General features: G+C 41.4%; 1 protein-coding gene across 1 annotated transcript in view; it reads right to left on the reverse strand.

The window, feature by feature from the left end:
• NEGR1 (neuronal growth regulator 1) overlaps positions 1–18,341 on the reverse strand; it is a 652,982-nt gene that overhangs the window by 228,818 nt on the left and 405,823 nt on the right. The window contains exon 3 of the mRNA XM_019531621.1: positions 8,761–8,886. Within this exon, the coding sequence (XP_019387166.1) occupies positions 8,761–8,886 (126 nt within the window). The remainder of the gene's footprint in view (positions 1–8,760; positions 8,887–18,341) is intronic.

The following is an 18,341-nucleotide window of genomic DNA, read 5'->3' on the forward strand; positions in this document are numbered from 1 at the left end:
ATGTTCATCTTGGAGTCCACTAGGACTCCAAGATCCCTTTCCACTTCCGTGCCACCCAGCAGGTCATTTCCTAGGCTGTAGGTGTGTTGGACATTTTTCCTCCCTAGATGCAGCACTTTGCATTTCTCCTTGTTGACCTCCCTAGATGCAGCACTTTGCATTTCTCCTTGTTGAAAACAAGTGTTAAAAGCTAGCATTATGCTTCAGACAGGTCTTAATTCTTTAAAATTCTGGTTTCATTCCTAAACTATTGATGTTGCACTTTGCTCTTAAATGTCAGAACAAAATAAGTAATACCTGCAATTTATTCAGATGACATTTCAACAATACAAGATTTTCAGATTACAAACTACAGTTCTGTGTTCCTTACAGTGTTACAGCGAATGTGTAGATTTTGTGGATTTACATAATAGGTTTGTATAATGAATATTTATATAATGAATGCATTTGCATAATGACTCCAAATTAAACATGCACCATAAAGATTACAGACCAATAATTTATGTACCAAGTTAAGAATCACCTTTAAGTATATTTTATTTTCAATTCTATTAAAGTTTCATTTTATCTTTCATTCAAAATATTGTATTTGACCTCATCCAAGTAGAGGCTGCATTGATGCATACCATGATAACTTTTCAGAATTAGGCTACATTGAATCATTTGTATTCAGAGATTTCAGTTTCTTATCTTTTAGTAGCAGCTTTGACAAACAATTCCAGAATATTCTAAATAGAGTTCTTTAATATAATTTAGCCCTGCATTCTGGTTCAGATGCCTGTATGTGTGCCTCATTAATGCCACTGGGAACAATTTGAGAAAACTGATGGAAAATATAAAGTATGGATGAACCTTAGGGACCAAATAAAGACAATTTGCAGAAATCAGGATGCAAACCAGGTACAGTAAAGTAATATTTGCAAGTGCTTTGTACTTTTAAAAAATAAATCCAGGTCTCTCACCATACCAGAAGTTTAATTATTGTAATACTTTGTAATAGTCTATATTCCAAACAGGTCCCTTACTATGGTAATGTTACATAGTTACCTCAAAAGAAAGTTTTTCAATTATTTATATTATGGATTGGCAAAGAGAACATAACATGTTGGGTTTATAGGTCTGACTGTTTCCATACTCTCAGGGAATTATCTGGGCTGGGCTTTCCTCCTCTGCTCCTAACATGAATGTACTGCATTTACCCAAACTTAAGACAATTTTGAATTTAAGATGTTCCCCCCCCACAACTAAATTCTATACAAGGAAAATGCTATTTGTTCTAATTTTCCATGCATAGACTCTAATTATTGGATGATGATCTTACATTTGTCCTCTCAGCCATTGCAGTGGAGCAGGCAGCAGTACAGGGCCAGACAGTAGGGGAGTCAAGTGGCCAACTTACCCCCACTTACCCGTCTTCCCACCAGTGCCAGAACACTCCATCCCCCCCAACTCCCTGAGGCCCAATCCCTGCTCCCACCCCCAGCATCCCCACAATTAAAAAACCCCAAACAACCCCCCCCCCGCACTGTTTTAGCTGCCCTTCTGGATCACTGGGGCCCCGCCCACACAGTGGGGTGGGGTGACAGCCTCAGCAGCTCCAGCCTGGGCCCTGCTGCCCCCTGTTGCCTGGGGGAGGGGGCTCTGTTTTAATCATGAAGGAACATGGATTTTGGAGTATTTTACAGAGTGACTTTGGGATTTTTTAAATCAGTTTTCCAATAAGGAACACCAGAATTCCTGTTAGAATTCCTGCTCAGAGCTGGCATCTTGGGCCCAGCTGAAGGTGGCTGACCTCCTGGCCAACTGGAGCCAGGAGAACATGCTTTGACAGTTCAAAGCAGGCCACCAGACTGGGAACATCTTCTGGGTGACAGCTGCCCAGAGGCAGGGGCACACATGGCAGTAGTGCTGCAAAGGCCAACCCTGCAGCCACAGCCCACTGGCAGCTGGCCCACAGCTGTTTCTCCTGGCTATGCAGTCCCCATCCGGGTCTGGCAGGTGTGCAGCAGGTCACAGCCAGGCAGCAGCTCCCACTGCCAGACTGCTGCAGTGGGTAAAGGATACAGGGAACTCTCAGGGCTGCTTCAGCAATCCAGCTGGCACAAGGGGTAATGTCACCAGGTACCAATTTGGTGGGCCCCAGAAGTTCCTGAGAGTGGGTAGCCCTGAGCTACTTGCCAGGGCAGCTTTTGGACTAGTGGGGAAAGCACAGGTGCTGGCCCCAGGCTCTAGGCCCCTGTGGCTGCAGATCTGAGAAGAGTCCGGCAGCATTATTTTGCCCCAAGTGGCACAATTTGCTCCACAATGAAGTGTATGTTTGAGCACATGCGCTGAAGCAAAAAGCCATGGCTTAAATTTGCACCACTACTATCTGAGCTGCTGCAAGCCCACATGCTTGCATGGATGGACGTGCCCCTTGAGTTTTAATGGAATGCACCATAATTTGTCCCAGGACAAATTGTCCAAATCTCCTGGAAACAGGAAAGGTAAGCACCAAAGAGAAATATGAAAGCAAATGTTTCTGAAGGAGTTCCCCACTGGGCATGTCTACACGTGACACTACTGTGCAGTGGTTATTGTGCATTTATTTAGTACTTGTATAATGAAGTACTAAATAAATGTGAAGTAACCTGAATTACTGGCCAGTAGCACTGGCAAAGCCTTTTTAGTAATGTTAGTGTGCAGCAGCCTACTAACATTGCACAGTATCATATTAGCACTGTTAGTGCCGTGACGTGCTACTGCGCAGTATTTTTTGGCTACTGTGCAGTCAGCGTCTTGTGTAAATGTGCCCACTGTGTCTCAAAACTGATTATCTTGACAGATTCAGAATGTGAGGCAGTAAATGGGAACCTGAAGCTTTACCTGAAAGTTTAGTTAAAGCACCCCAATGCCATTTTTAAGCACAGCAATGTTGATGCACGAGACGCTAGAGTCTGCTGGAGTGTGGTTAATTACCATGCTCTAGCACACTCCATTAATCAAGCCTGCTCCAACATGCTGTAATTACAGTGCAATGCAGCAGCCTCGCCACTTGTGCACAGGTGCCCAGGGAAACTTGTGGAAAGGCACTGTGTGCCACAAGTTGTTAATCCTCTCCCCCAATTATAAATTTGGTCCTATAAAAGATATCACAACTCCCTTCCCTAAGCAAATAAACAAATACCTGGCCTTTTTCCTATCCCAAAGTAGAAAGTTATGCCTGGCAATTCATTACTTTTACTAGGTGGCTCATTATGGAATATATTTTTCTTCCAAAGAGGTTTGATTTATTCAATTTTTCTACTAAGGAGTAAACTTGGCCTAGCCTCGTTACACTGAGTGTTCCCCTTAATTTCCTGTAGAGGATTGGTTCAAAAACAAAACAAAACTCATTTGTAACTACTCATTTTAAAAAAATCACCAGAATTGAGAGGTGAATGCCAGCTTGTTTTGGTAGATTCAACTAGTACATCATGGTTGAAGGATATTTAAAAGCTTATGCAACCTCTCCTCTTGAATGTTTCCTAAGGGAATAGCCAGTATCTTTACTATTCTTCTTAAGTCTCAAAAGACTCCCTTGTAAAGATTCAAGTTTTCTGGCATATGGATTTATATTTCCAGATAAACCTGTACAGGTACGATTGATAAAGTTTGTTAGGAGGGGTGCCTATGGAACATTGATAATACAATAGGGCCTCAATTTACATGGTGGTTGCACTCTTGAAAAATACCATGCAAATAGAAATGGGGCCAATAAATGCCCGTGCATGCATGCAGCTGCAGTGCAGTATGCAGACAGAGAGGAGTAGAGCCCAGCAGCATGGAGAGCTGTATGCAGCTGGTAAGTCTCGTGAGGTGGAAGGGGAGGAGAGAGGGATGGGGCGTGTATGTGGGGGCAGATCAACGCCACCAGCGATGAGGGAGGAGTGGGGCAGGGTAGATGCTGCGCCACCAGGGTGGGGTGGGGGAGAGACAGAGCTGTGGTTCATCCTGGGGCACAGGGTTTGCAGGCTGCAGCTGTGGGCTGGAGCTGGGGCTGTGCCAGGCTTTTTGCAGTGGAGGCTGGGCTCAGCGTGGGAGGCAGTGGCACTGGGAAGGGGCTATGGGGGGGCTGCAGCCACTCCAAGTTTCACCATAGCCCCCTTCCAGCACTGCCACCACCTGTCCTGAGTCCAGCCCGGCTTAGCCCCTGCTGAAAAGAGCCTCACGCAGCCCCAGCTCCAGCCCCCAGCTGTAGCCCACCCTACACAGGTCCAGGAAGCATATGTCTCCCCCTGTGCGTTCCCAGGGTGCATACAGTGGTGAGAGCTGCCTCCCAACCCTGCGACCCCCAGATGAGTCGTGGCTCTGTTTTGCTCCTGCCCTGGCTGGGCAGTGCCTGCCCCAGCCCTCGCCCCACACCCTCCCTCATTGTGGGAGCACTGATCTGCCCCCCCTATGCCCCTTCCCTCTCCCCTCCTCTTCCACCACAACACACTTACAAGTTACACTGAGAGCAGTGTGGTGGATGGGGGGCAGAAAGCAACCAGCTGATTCTAGATGCATCTGTGCATCTTGGTGACCATGCTGCACCATGTAAAAGTGAATCCAGACCATGTACAAAAATAAAGGGTCACAATTAATTGACCATGCATAACTGAAACGATGCAAAAAAATACCGTGTAAATCAGGACCTGACAATTGTGTTCCTCAAGTAATCCTCAACCAAACCTGCTATATTTTCACTGACCCACCCAAAGCAGCACTGAATACACTGGATCAACATGGGGAAGAAGGTCTGCTTTCCTCCTCTTCTTATGAAATAGGTTAGAGATAGCCATCTTCCACAGCCTCGCAATGAGATCACAATCTGGAAGTGCCTCAACTGAAAGTCTCTGGTTACTGTGTATGTATCAGTGATGTTAAAGAGGCCCTGAACTAGCACAGATGAGGATTTGGTTAGCACAATTTACACTGTCAGACCATATTCAAGAAAGGAGATAGATCAGATAGCAATTATTGTGGTATTCCACTCCTGTCCATAGCAGGGAAGATATTCATCCACGTGCTCCCCAATAAATTCACTTTGCTCAATGAGGAGATTCTACCCAAGTCCCAATGTGGTTTCAGACTATTCAGAAGTACAATAGATACGATTTGTTACTTGACAGCTGCAGAAGAACTGCCAAAGCAATGCTCAGATCTTTACATGACCATGACCTGAATAATGCCTGATTGGGTAATGGACACTCTGAAGCAAGACTTCAGCTTTAGGGTTTTTAAAAGCTGAGCTTGAGGGAAAGCTTTGTGACCCCTGGTAGGAGAAGAGGATTTGTGCCTATCTTAGTCCTTGAAGCAATACTCCTTACAGCCCCTTTCTGAAGTTCTTAGTGAGGCAACTGGCTCGTGGGGTGTACCATATCTGAGGGCTCAATGTCTCAGTTCACTAGGAACTCAAATTGTGGGGCAGATATAGTACATGATTTATTAAAGGGTCTGCTGGGGACTGAGGTTTCTCATATTCCTGAAGAAATGGTTTTTCAGTTTTCACAGTATTCACTGTCTTTATGTAGTCTTTTAGCAAAAGGCTTGCAAACTGAATAGTGCTCTGGAGCACCGCCCTCTCCTGGGCAGAACAGGTTTTGAGCACGATCCTCATTCGGACTATTGTAGTAGTTCTTCCCTGCACTTATTCTAGTTTGAATGCAGTTTTCTTGAACTTGGACAACCATATGTGGAATAACAGTCCAGAGTACTCCATACAAGGTCTGACACATGCCTTAATACCTTGCCTGTTACAACCTAACATTTCATTTATGTTTTTTTATGGATACATCATACTGATGGCTCAAAAACACCCTGAATCAAGCTTTCTACTCCTCTATTTTTTTCCAACAGACAAGCTCCCAAGGTTGCAACATAATTGCTTGTTATTAGTCCCTAAGAGCATGTCTCTGTGCTTTGTACTATTACATTTCATCCATTTCTATTACTTCAGTCCTTAAAGTCACCCAATTCTTTACATACCGTTTTCCAATAGTCCTCCATATTAATAAAGACTTCCAACTTCGAGTCACTGGCACACTTGCCTAGCGCTATTTTTGTGCCCAAGTCATTAATAAGAATATTATAGAAGATTGGTCCCAACACTGGTTCTTGGAGACATCTGAAAAAACCTGCCCCTGGAACAAAGATTTCTTTTTTCAAGAAAAAACACTTGATCTACTACTTTACCACATTAAGCTAGATGAACATGACAATTATTAATCCCCACCATATATACACACACCCCTCAAGGCACCGTATTTAATATTTTACTAACATTTAGTTAAATTCCTTAGGGAAAAAATCATTTACCTTATCAAAAAGGTATCAGGTTACTCTGGCACAATCTAACTTTGGTAAATCCAGGTTTCATGTTCTCTATTTTGCCATCTACCTCTGTACAGGATTATCTTTGCCTTAAAAAATGTTCTAAGGTTTATATAATATTCAGGTGAGATTAATAGGTCTATATCTGAGTGGTTCCCTTTTTCTTCCTTTAATATTCTTCAGTGATATGGCCTCACTTCTGAGTTGATTTATTAAAAATCACTGCTACTACACCTGTGATTTCACAGGCTGGTTTTTTCAGTATTCTGGGATAGACATCGTTCAGTCAGCCCCAGATAAGTGCATTAACCTTGCTTAATTTATGAAGAATCCTTTTTCCTTCTGAGCATCTTCACCTTCTAATTCCTTGTAAGCAAGCAAGGTAACCAATTAGCAAATGATCATAAGAAGTAAACCAAACACAAAATTAATACCTGACAAGTTTAAATGCAGCAGAAAGAAAGGAATCCTGCCATCCTAAAAGATAAACAGCTGAGACTGCATAAGCTTAACTGAGAGATGTGTCCAGAGTACTGTGCCTAAAATTAAAGATACACTACTAAAAAACATTTACAAGACATTAAAAGAGAACACTAGGATTCTGCTAATGCAACTCATTTGTTCATGGAAACCCTAACAACTACCTCCAATACGTCATCTCACATCTTAAACTACCATTCTCCAGTCTCCCCAAGGTTTCCAATACAATTTTGTTTGCCTTTTAGTTTAAAGACTTCTTTATTCTCCAACTGATTTTTTCTAACCCCTTGATTGTCACTTTAAAACGGATTTTACTGTTGTTTTAAAGGTTAGTAATTGCTTTTTTCAAATCTTGCTTTGTAAAGCAAACTGTTGCTCAGCCCCACTTTAAGGTGCTATGTTCCACCCCTATGATAATTTATTGCCATTATTCTGGACATTACATGAACTCATTAATTCATCCAGTCAAACTGAATAGCATCCAAAGCATATGACTAACTAACCAGAAAACAATAATAAGTAATGTGATTTGCAATGTAAACTTCCACTTTAATTTTTAGTTTGCAAATAAGTGAAGGAAAATACAATTTTTAATTACAGAACAAGTATGTAATCAGTTTTAAACTCAGTAATGTGATATATTCAGTGGCATTCCACAAAGCCATGCTCCCATGAAAATAATCTGATTTCAGAAAAGTAAAGAGAAGGGAGCAAGTAGAAAAAGAACTTTACATTTAGATTCAATTAAAATATTAGAATCTACATTAAAAATGTTCCAGATCCAGCATCAAGGCTCTCATCTGCACTGGAGGGACATCTTTCTAGTAATAAGAGATGATTATCAAAGCCAAATCTCTAAGACACGGGGCTGAGGTTCCTTTAGCTGTTTGCAAGTATGCATTTGGAGAGTGGAATTCCTTTATATAGCTTCAGGCATTGATTGTTGATGCAGCTCCCCAATGAACACAGCTTGAAATGAGGTACTCTTGCCATCAGTAGCAATATATAGAGGCCTTCAAAAGACACATTTTTTCTACCATCTGGAAAACAACTTAACTCTGTTTCCAAGTACAAAGACTTTCTTTAAAATAGGAAAAGGAATTCTGTATCAGCGTGGAATCAAAATCACAATGAGTATACAAGAAAAGATTAAAGTAAATGGAAATCATATTTTAGATGTCATTTCTGTTTGCATTTTTCATGTATTATTTAATGTGCCCGCTAAAGCCATTTTGACAAACTATGCTGCACGATAAAATAATTGTAAGATGAAGTAGTAGTGAAAGTAAATGAAATAACTGCATGGTGTTTTCATATTTTTTATCTTTCCCTATTTTGTTATAGAGAAGCCTTTTATCCTTTTTATAGGAAACGTTTCATAGATGTCTGCAGTCTGTTGGCATAAGCATAAGCTTAGGGCTCAGAAACTCTCTTTTTGAAGTGTGTGTGTCCTTAAGCAAATCACTCAGACCTAAACCTCAAAAGTAAATTTGAAATTTGAGAAATTCATTTTTTTAAACTTTTGTTCCTGACTTTAATAATTCCTAAGCATCAATAAATTTCAGTGAGGTCAACCAGAGTTTGGGGAGCTCAAATGTTCTTAAAATCTGGTCTAAGCATCAATTTTATTTTATTTTAATGGATGAATATCATGCTTCAACAGCTTATCTAACTCTATCCCAAGATTGTAGTTGGTCCAATAAAAGATATCACTCAATTAAATTCTTCCCTTTTGCAAAATCATTGAGGTATTTAAAGCCAGTGGTGTCATTTTTGAATATTTTAGTTTTATTTTATCTGTTTCATTTTCTTCATTTTAAAAACATAAAAAGAAGACCAACTAATGCAGTTTCCTCAGAAGGCTGTTTTGAGGATTAACTAGTAAACATTTTTAAATGGTCAAAATTGAAGGAAGAGAATCTAGTCTGTAAAATGTGTTTTGCTTACCAGAAGGAGAGATATGTCTCCACAAAATGGAAGGTTCTGGTTTTCCTGTCGCCAAGCACGCAAGAGTAACATTGCTCCCTTCATTTACAACAATGTCAGTTGAAATATGATATATCTTTGCAGAAACTGAAACAAAGCAAAAACAAAACTGTAAGAGAAAGCACTTTGCATTAGATGCTAAAAAACAATTTCAAGTCTTTTGCCCACAGATGGCTAACGTGCATCTTGCAGCCCAAACTATTTTTATTTTCAATTTATTAGCTAAGTTAATTCGCATGGCAATTTGCAAACACACACAAAAAGACACAAAGTCCTTGTCCAAAATTGCTTAAATGTGGCTACCTCTGTTCCCATCACTAATATAGAGGATATTAATTATATGGAAGATCAAGATGCTGCAGATAAAAAGAGTAGGACAGCTGCAATCTGCTCTCTTTTATACAAATGTAGTATAACTATCAGCTTCCTGGTCAACTGCCAACATAGCTCCTGTTCAAGCAAAGTTTGAACATGTTCATGTTAGTTCATATTGGACATCAAATTAAAATGCTATTATACACTGAAAAATACCTATGTAAATAATAGCCTTTCCTGTTCATTACATCTTTTCTTTGTGTGTGGAAACAGGTTTTTATTTCTTTGTACTGATGCTGTTTGTGCAGTAGCTAGGGACAGATATTACCCATAAACCAGTACAAGTAATTAGAAACTGGTTCAAATCTATACCACAAACAGAAGTTCAGGGCACATAAACCATTTCAAAATGGTCAAAACTGCTTTAAGATAAACCTGGATGGATGTAGTATCAGACTTAACTGATTTAGGTTAAAGTGATTTATTGAACTTCTGACCCAGATCCCCTACAGATTCAGGTTAACTCTCAGTCTGGGATGCTTTGCAGAGTGGGTGGGCTAGCCTCGGCCCAAGCTGTTTGCTCTAGCTCAACAGAAAGGCATGCTCTAGTACCCCCTGGCTTCTGGCTTGGGCCACTTCAGTCACATGGTTCCATTTCCAGAATCAAAAGTGAATGCCTGTTCCCTTGCTCACTGAGTCAATCTGCACAGCTTAGACTAACCTGGGAAGACTGAATCAGTTCAGTCTCGGGCTTTTTGACTGTCTGAATTTAGCAAGTGCGATCACAGCTAAATGAATTAATAGGATTTTCTTCATTCTTGAAGATCAACAGAAGAATTTTTCAATGAAGCCATAAGTGTCTAAAGTGCAAATTAGGTAGAATTTAGGTACCTAAGTCCCAAAGTGTGATCCAGAAAATTATAACCCAATTTCTTTGTCAACAAAAAGGCCATAGGCACCTAAGATTTTCTTAGTAAAGTTTGAGGCATGGAGAGACCTTCCTCTGTGCATGCCCAGAACAAAGATCTTTATGGCACTGCTAAACAGCTCAGCTTTTATCATACTTAAAGGCCATTTAGGATTCATAAATGACGTACCCTTGCACCTATGTCCCCTAACAGTCCCAAATCCATTAGGCATATTCTGAGCACACCTAACACACTGATAAGTCAGGTCAGAATGAGGATATTTTCCTTTAAAAACACTATGCAAGTGACGGGAAAAGTGGTTGTGCACACCTTATTATATAATCAGCCTTAGTACCTAGATCCCTTATCTAGTAAATGAGAGCTGTGGGCAAGGCTCTCCAAAGCCTGGTGGACTTCAAATCAACATCTCACAGAATAGTGCATTAACTATCAGGCTATAGATGAGAGTTGAGAAGAAGTGCTCTTTACCTCTTCCTGTTGAGGCTGGACCACCATGAAGCAAGATTCATGGAGTTAGAGAAAGAGACCAAGTAGGAGCATGTATGTCCACTTACAAAGGTGCCCACCTGCAGTGCTACTGCAACAAAGTTTCACACTTGGGGCAAAGCCAGCAGCCCGCCCTCATCCCACACACGGATCGAGAGGGCACACTGTCCCCCCATGCTTGCCCGGGACTGCACACAGTGGCAGGAGCCACCCTTCCCCTGTCCCCATGCCCCCCCAGGCAAGCTGCTTGAGGTTCCATCTCATGCCCTGCCCCAGCTGGACAGTACCTGTTGGTACCCCTTCGCTTTGGTGCCCAGGGCAGTTACCCCACTTGCACCCCCCCTTTGCTACAGCACTGCCCACCTGGAAGGAGGGAATTCTGTGCTCCTGCTCTTACTTTAGGGACTCTTTCTGTAATTTTAAGCCAATGTTTGTCTAATACAAAAAGCTTAAGCATCCTAGGAGCAGGGAATATAACCTAGAAGGACTCCCTGACAGATCATTGCCTCACTGCTGTCAGGCTTCCTTTCGTGCTATTCTCTTTCAAGAGAACAAGAACTCAAGTTGACTTTCAGATTCTAGGCAAAGAAGCTTTCACTTGTAATGCGTCTCTGTTTCCATGTTAGTTGAGTATGTTTTTTTTGAAAATCATGAAAAGATAACAACACAGAACAATTTTATTTTTGCAAACACTCTTCAAAGTACAACCACATGCTAAGAGTGAAATATGGGGGGAAAAAAGTGATAGATTCTGCATAGGGGTATGACAGCATCTTCTAGTAATGGAAGCCTTTTTATATTGGAAATGCAGTTTTCAGATAAAACTATTCCATAATGCAGGGGCATGTTGGTAACACAGGAAAAAAGCCTTTGATTATGAGCTTTCAATTTTTGAACAAAAATATGTATAATGAAAACCAAAGCTTTCTTATCCCTGGGGTAATGATTTGCTGTATTTCTTAGGTACCTCCTGTGCTGACATCATACTAGGGAAAGCTTTCTAAGTGACAAAAAGATACTGAAAATCTTCAGTAGAGCATACTGAGTCTTTATTGTATTAATCCTACCTTACAATGTTCCAACACCCCAAATTACCTTAATCATATTAGTTTAAAAGTCCTATTTTTTAACCACTGCTTCTGAAGAAAAAGACAGTGAAAACTTTAGATCATACCAGAATCTGGCTAATTATTACCAACTGTATGAAATAATAGATGAATAGACAGTTTTTAAAGTGAGAACATTAAAACACAAATATTTAAGTTTTATAAATGTTGATATAACTGTAATTTATGACTTTTTATACCAGGGAACATAAAAGTCTTTAAGCCTTAGTAAAATAGTCAGTATACAGGTCACTATTTGTTGAGAATGAAGAAGATCACAGTTTCTTGCAAGTGAACTCTTATGTCTGACACCTCAAAAAGACCACTTACCAATGCTTTACCATAAGCTTTTATAGGTCTTGACCTCTGTGGGTGCATGACACCAGGTAAAGAAGCAGCAAGGAGCCCTCTACCTGTAGTTCAGGAGTTAGCCACAATTTTAGGCCTGCATCCCCTACACTTCAACAAGCAGCAGCACTAGGCTCCATATCTATGAGTAAGGGCTAGGCCTAGTTTCAAAGTTGACACAAGATAACTCCTTGCACTAGACTCTCTTGCCAAAACAGACACAAGGGTCTTGGTTTGAAGCTGCAGTCTGGCCTAAGAGGAACAATAGTAAAATGTCTGTATCTGTACATGGTCTACTTCTGTCCCATTTACATTTTCTCCCAAAAGAGTTGCAGTGCACTGTGCTTCCATCTATATATCTGCCCTGTATATGCCTTGCAAAGCTACTAAAGAAGATTATTTATTCCAGAATTATGAGCAATCCAAGCAGGAGCCTGTATTTGTGCTGCAAGTCAATCAGAGAATGGAATAGTTACGGCAAAGAATTGCAACCCACAATCCAAACTTTGCCTCTTGCTTTATTCTACTTTTCAAAACATAGAAAAATCATATAAATGCTGTATGAAATAGACTTAAGAAAAGCCTCACTGTTCCTCCCTGCTTGAAACTATATGTACCACACCTACATGATCTTCCCCATAAATTATCATCTGTGAAGCCACATACCTACTTCAGTATGGAATAGTTTATGATTATGTCTTCAATGCATGCTAAATATCACCCAGACAATCTCTACATCAGAAATAGCACATTCAGTGACAATACAAGCAAGTTTGAATAGGTAGCGTCTACATTTCATTGAGAGGAAGGGGCCAAAAAACCCTCAGAAAAATGCACAACTTTACATTTCTCCATATTAAACTGTGGTATCACAAATGGCATTGGGTAGGACTTGGAGAGTGGCTTTATTAAAAGGTTGGATTTCAAGCACATTTCTTTATTGCTGTTATTGACCTACTGATAAGTTGCTTTAATGATTCAGCATTTATCTTGCACGGTTTTTGCAAATTTTGCTGCATCAGCTAGACACTGTAAGTAAAAAGAAAACTCACTGTATTACCTGCTGCAGAAGCCCATATTTAGCAGTTTACGAGTCAATTACTTTCACTGCTACTAGGGCTGTGAGAAATTTTGCTGGCTGCTTCGATTCAACGCTGTTTCGACTCATTTCGAGCTCGAAACAGTGAAATCAAATTGGAACAAAGGGCTTTGAAACAGCCTGGAAACAAAACGAGGCTAGGTAGAAATGTTTTGAAAGTTTCAAAACGTTTTAAGTTTGAAGCAGCCAGCAGTGATGTGGTGGGAGACACAGGAGAACCAGGGCTGCACTCCCAGCAGCAGCTGGAAGTGCAGCCCTGGCTCTCCCCATCTCCTGCTGCCGGGCTGCGGGAAGCCAATCACAGCACGGGGGAGGGGAACTGAGCCCGGGGTTAGGTCCCTTTCCAAGCTCAGTTCCCTTCCCCAGCCTTACGATCGGGCTGGGGATGGAAGTCAGTCCATCCCCAGCCTGATCTAGTGCAGGGGATGGGAACTCAGTCCACCTGGGCTGAGTTAGTTTCCTCAGTGGAAGTACTTTTGGTCTACTTCTAGGTTCGCCGCTGAGCACGTGGGGGGTCCTCCCATGCTCCTGTGGGATGTGTCATCTACCCCAGCATCACAGCATTCATGAGCCATGCCTGCTACCTCAAGGTATGTAGAAAAAACATTTAAAACCATGTCTGTAGCTGAATCGCTGATTCTTTGAATCAGCATCGAATCTTCAGATTCGGATTCAGCCGAATTGAACCAGGACAGTGATCTGCATCAACTAATCGAATCACTGCCCCCAATTCGGGCCAAATCTGAATCAGAATTGAATATGGTCCGTTTCACATACCCCTACTGCTTATCACATATACCATTTAATCCTCATAAAACTCCTGTAGGAAGAATACAGGAGCATGTCTCAGCTAAGGAATGCCCGACTGCCCTGTACAGACTTTCTACGTATGCGATTCTTTGTAAAGACAAGAAACGCAGGCAGACTGGGGGAAGACAACAAGTCAGGAGGGGTAAGCAATGAAGGACAGGAAAATAATGCCACGATATTACTAGCAATAACTATGCAGGAAAACAAAGCTTGATAATAGTTTTTGAACATGGATGCTGCTAGAATGGATATAGCTGTACTTTAAACTAAGGCCGGAATCCTGAAAACCTTCATTTGGCTCCAACCCCCTCCCAGGAGCACTTGAGAAAGAAGGAAATACAGTGGATGTTGGTATATGGGACAATGCTTCTTTTAGAGATATGGTGTCCTTGGTACAGAAGTCCATTCAGAAGCTAGTGGGGACTTCACCAACCATGTGGGCCTCATTTCATTTAAGGGTCTGATTAGCTATCAAAACTTAAAGAGTAAAATTGCTTCTTAGAATGTTGGTGTTTAAATGACATGATACACATCACTAAAATACTGTTGAACTAAGTCAGTCTGGTCAAACATATCAATAAAAATTACACAGAACAAGAATCGATAAAAATAACTCTGCACAGCTTCTTTGCCACAAGAGCCTGAGCAAGACTGCAGAAACATACACAAATCAATTCTGAAGCCTTGTGCAGCCTTCTGGGATGTAGAGAGTGGATGGAGCATTTATTGAATATGGCCCATAGACACCATGTGCAGAATCATATCCTTGAAAAAACGGCATTTCAGCATTTCTTAAAATTGCACTCCAGACAAAAGCATCTCTACTTCTCAGGCTATAAAATTCCAGCAATAGACCCTTAACAACTGTGTCTTGTTTTTTAATACAAAAGTATTCACTTAACACAGGTGTCTAGATGACCTTAGCTGCAGAGGCTTACAATGAATGAATGGCATAATGATGGATGGCAAAAAGTTCTAATATTTCAACCCTTAGTTTTGCTACTTAGCTCTGACCCGAGCCATGTTTAAGGAACACTACTAGATTTAGGCACTTTCACATACATACATGCACAAATACATACATGCACATAGCAACCATATCTCTGATGGTGTATTCAGTTATACACTTCCAGCATGAGGAAGACCCTCAGAGTGGTGTCTTTCAACCTACAATTTATCTGCTCAACTTCCAAGCAGTCTCAGTGCTACTCAAGGTTATCCCAGATGCGCGCGCACACACACACATGCACATGCACACACAGAGGCTCTATGAATGTCTAATACAGCAAGATGGTAAATAAAGATATAAATAAAAATTCACAAAATGCACAATGGGGTGAATGAATACAATGAAGTTAGACAGTTGGAATGGTCATATGAGGAGAGTGGGGGGAGGAGGGAGGAATCCCCGAGGCATTGTAGATGGTAACCTCTTTTGAAATAGCCTACTTTAAAAACTGTTCTCCATATTTCTGTTTTGCTCATACCTGCATGTAATCAAAATGTACAAATTATGTTTATTGCTGAGTAGAAAGAGGAAGAGACCCTCCATCCATTCTTACAGAAAGAAAACATTATGATTAAAATATGTTTTAAATAAATATTGTAGGAAGTTTAATTTTCAGTATGAAATAAGACAAAGTGCTGTGGATACTTGTTTATAGAAGTCCATCTTGCTTTAGGTTGTGATTTCATCAGCTCTCCTATCAGCAAAGCAAAAACAAGTATTAAGTCACAATTTGTATGGAAAAGTGTCCAGGCAAACCCAAAGCTGCTACGTGTTACCTCTACTTTTTAGATCACGAAACAACAACTACAGTAGATATTTGTATCAGCTACAGAAGTTGGGAATTGATCTGGATTTCAAATGGCCTTGAAGTCATGGATATTTGGATCTGAAATGTTGCTTCTGTTTACTATAGAAATATAAGCTGTCTGGAAAAGTAGATCCCAACCTAGATCTGGACATATGTGGTCAGAACTCATTGAAGCCTATCACTAGTAACCTGCTGTAACAGGTCCATGACACGATGCTCCCTGGTGGCCATATGGTTCCTAACCTGATCGGTCTCTAAAGTACCCTCCCTTCGCTTTTTCCTGCCATACCTCAATATTCTTAACAGAGGCAGAAAGGGAGGCTGCCATGGGTCTTAGAGAGCCTTGGTCTATCTTCCTGACAGCAGATCCCCCTGACAGGTCATTCTAGGAGTCAGCAGAGCCCTCTACTGTAATTGTCTAGGGCCAGAAATCTTCACTCTGAAGCTAGCAGAGCCAGACCACCTGCCTGGACTTGGGCATTGGCTTTATGAGTTTCCTAAGATCAGCCCCATCCAGTCATGTGACTCTGTAGGGACTCATAGGAGTTTCCCTTCTAAGCCTAATGATGACCCATCTGCTCAGACTTAGTTCAGTTGTTTGCAATGCATTGCTTCTGGGCGGCCTTCCTGCCTGCCTTTGGTGCATTTTATTGTTTTGCCTCTATTCCCTGAATGAGTTATCTTCTATGGGTTTGTCTCTACCTGTGGCTAGCAGTCTGTCTGTTTGCTCGCAGCCAGTTCATTAGCAGCTAGCTTATTTCCTAGCTGCCAGTCCTCCCTGATTGAGCTTAGCCTCCTACATACTTTCCTCTTAAAGTAACAGGAGCCTTCTGGCTCCCTGTTAATACATGCCTATTTAAATTCCCCATGGTAAGGTTCAGATGAGCAATATTTACAGGTACCTTGTAGATCACCTCTACAGTTATAAATCTGATTTCATCTGTAAATATATTAATAAGATAGTGATCTTAGCCTATTTCTTCCTCATAATTTCAATAAGTATAGATGGTCAAAAAGCCTGAGGCTGAATTGATTCCATCTTTGCAGTCTAAGACGTGTAGAATGAACCTATAAGCAAGTGAACAGACATACACTTTTGATTCCAGAAACACAGCCACATGCCTTCAGTGGCAAGGACTGAAACTGGTGGGCATTAAAGTATGCCTTCTAACTTGGCTGGAGCAGACAGCTTGAATCTAGAGAGGAACTGGGACAGAAGTTCAATAAACCAGTTTAACCTAAATCAATCGAGTCTGATACTACATTTATTCAACTTTATCTTAAACCACTTTCCAAATGGCTGAAACCAGCTTATGTGCACTGAACTTCTGAGCTAAGTACAGACAGTCAAAAAGCCTGAGGCTGAGTCCATTCAGTTTTTCCAGGTTAGTCTAAGCTGCAGAGATTAAACTGAGAAACAACTGGACATAAATTCACTTTTGATTCAGGAAATGCAGCACATGCCTGCAGTGGCTCAGCCCAGAAGTCAGGGGGCACTAGAGTACATGTCTCTGACATATAGTCAGCATGGGCTGTGTGTTCACTTCCTCTTCCTGCTGCTCCTGAGGTCTCAGGGATTTGCAATCCAGACTCACAGCAGCAGAACTCTTCCTGCTTCCAGGCACAGGCAGGGGCTGCTTCCAGGTGCCTCTGGGATTTGTAGTCCACAGTCACAGCCAGCAGTAAGTTTGAGCGGGAGAAGGGGTTTTTAACTTCTGCTCCCTGGCCCCACACCCCAACCAGGGTTTGCCGGGGGCAGGCAGATCCTGCCCCTCGCTGCCCCCAACCCTTCTCTGCTGGAAGAGACAGCCCAGTCCAGCCCAGGGTTGCAAAGCATCTGGCATGCTGGGGGGACTCTGGTTTAACTTAAACCAGGAAGGGGTCTGGGACGCATTGCCTAATCCAGGCTCACCCAAACCAGTTAAGTCTGATGTTGTATTCAACCAGGTTTATCTTAAACCAGTTTCATCCATTTTGAAGCTGGTTTATGTGCACTGAACTTAAGGTCCGTTACAGGTTTAAACCAGTTTCTGATGACTTTACCGGTTTGTATGTAAAGTCATGCTTTGAGAAGATCACAGCCTCTCAGGACACTTTTCAGAGCAGTGATTCTAAACCAGGGTGCTGCTACATCCTTGAAGGCTGTCTTGAAGTGCCATGAGAAGAGCAGACAAATTAAGCAAGTAAGTGCAGGTTCAGACTTGCCCCTGCCTGGATGATTTCCACCCCACACTGCCCAGCCTATCTGTGTGAGAGAGTGCTTATACTAAACAAGGCCTAGCATTAGAAACAATGCACTAAAACTCCCAGAATGCTTCAAGGAGGTTGAGGAGTCAGCAATTGACATTCTGGTAATCACTTTCTGACCCTTAGATGAAAATGCTGACCTTCTGACCTTTGAACAATGATAAAAATAGCAGGCACGCCACTTATATTGTTAAGAATAGGAAACTGCATGGCTAAACCGGAATGACGAAAACAACTGCATATTATGTCAGTCTTGACACTTTAACCCTGCAAAAACCAGCAAAACATATAGATGAATAATGTATTTAGGTTATAAAAAATTAGCATAAGAAATATAAAGGTCATTAAGGATTAACATAAAAAGCGTAAAAATTATAATACAAAG

Source organism: Crocodylus porosus, unplaced genomic scaffold, assembly GCF_001723895.1.
Source record: "Crocodylus porosus isolate Cpor-Errol unplaced genomic scaffold, CroPor_comp1, whole genome shotgun sequence".
NCBI classification, from domain to species: domain Eukaryota; kingdom Metazoa; phylum Chordata; order Crocodylia; family Crocodylidae; genus Crocodylus; species Crocodylus porosus.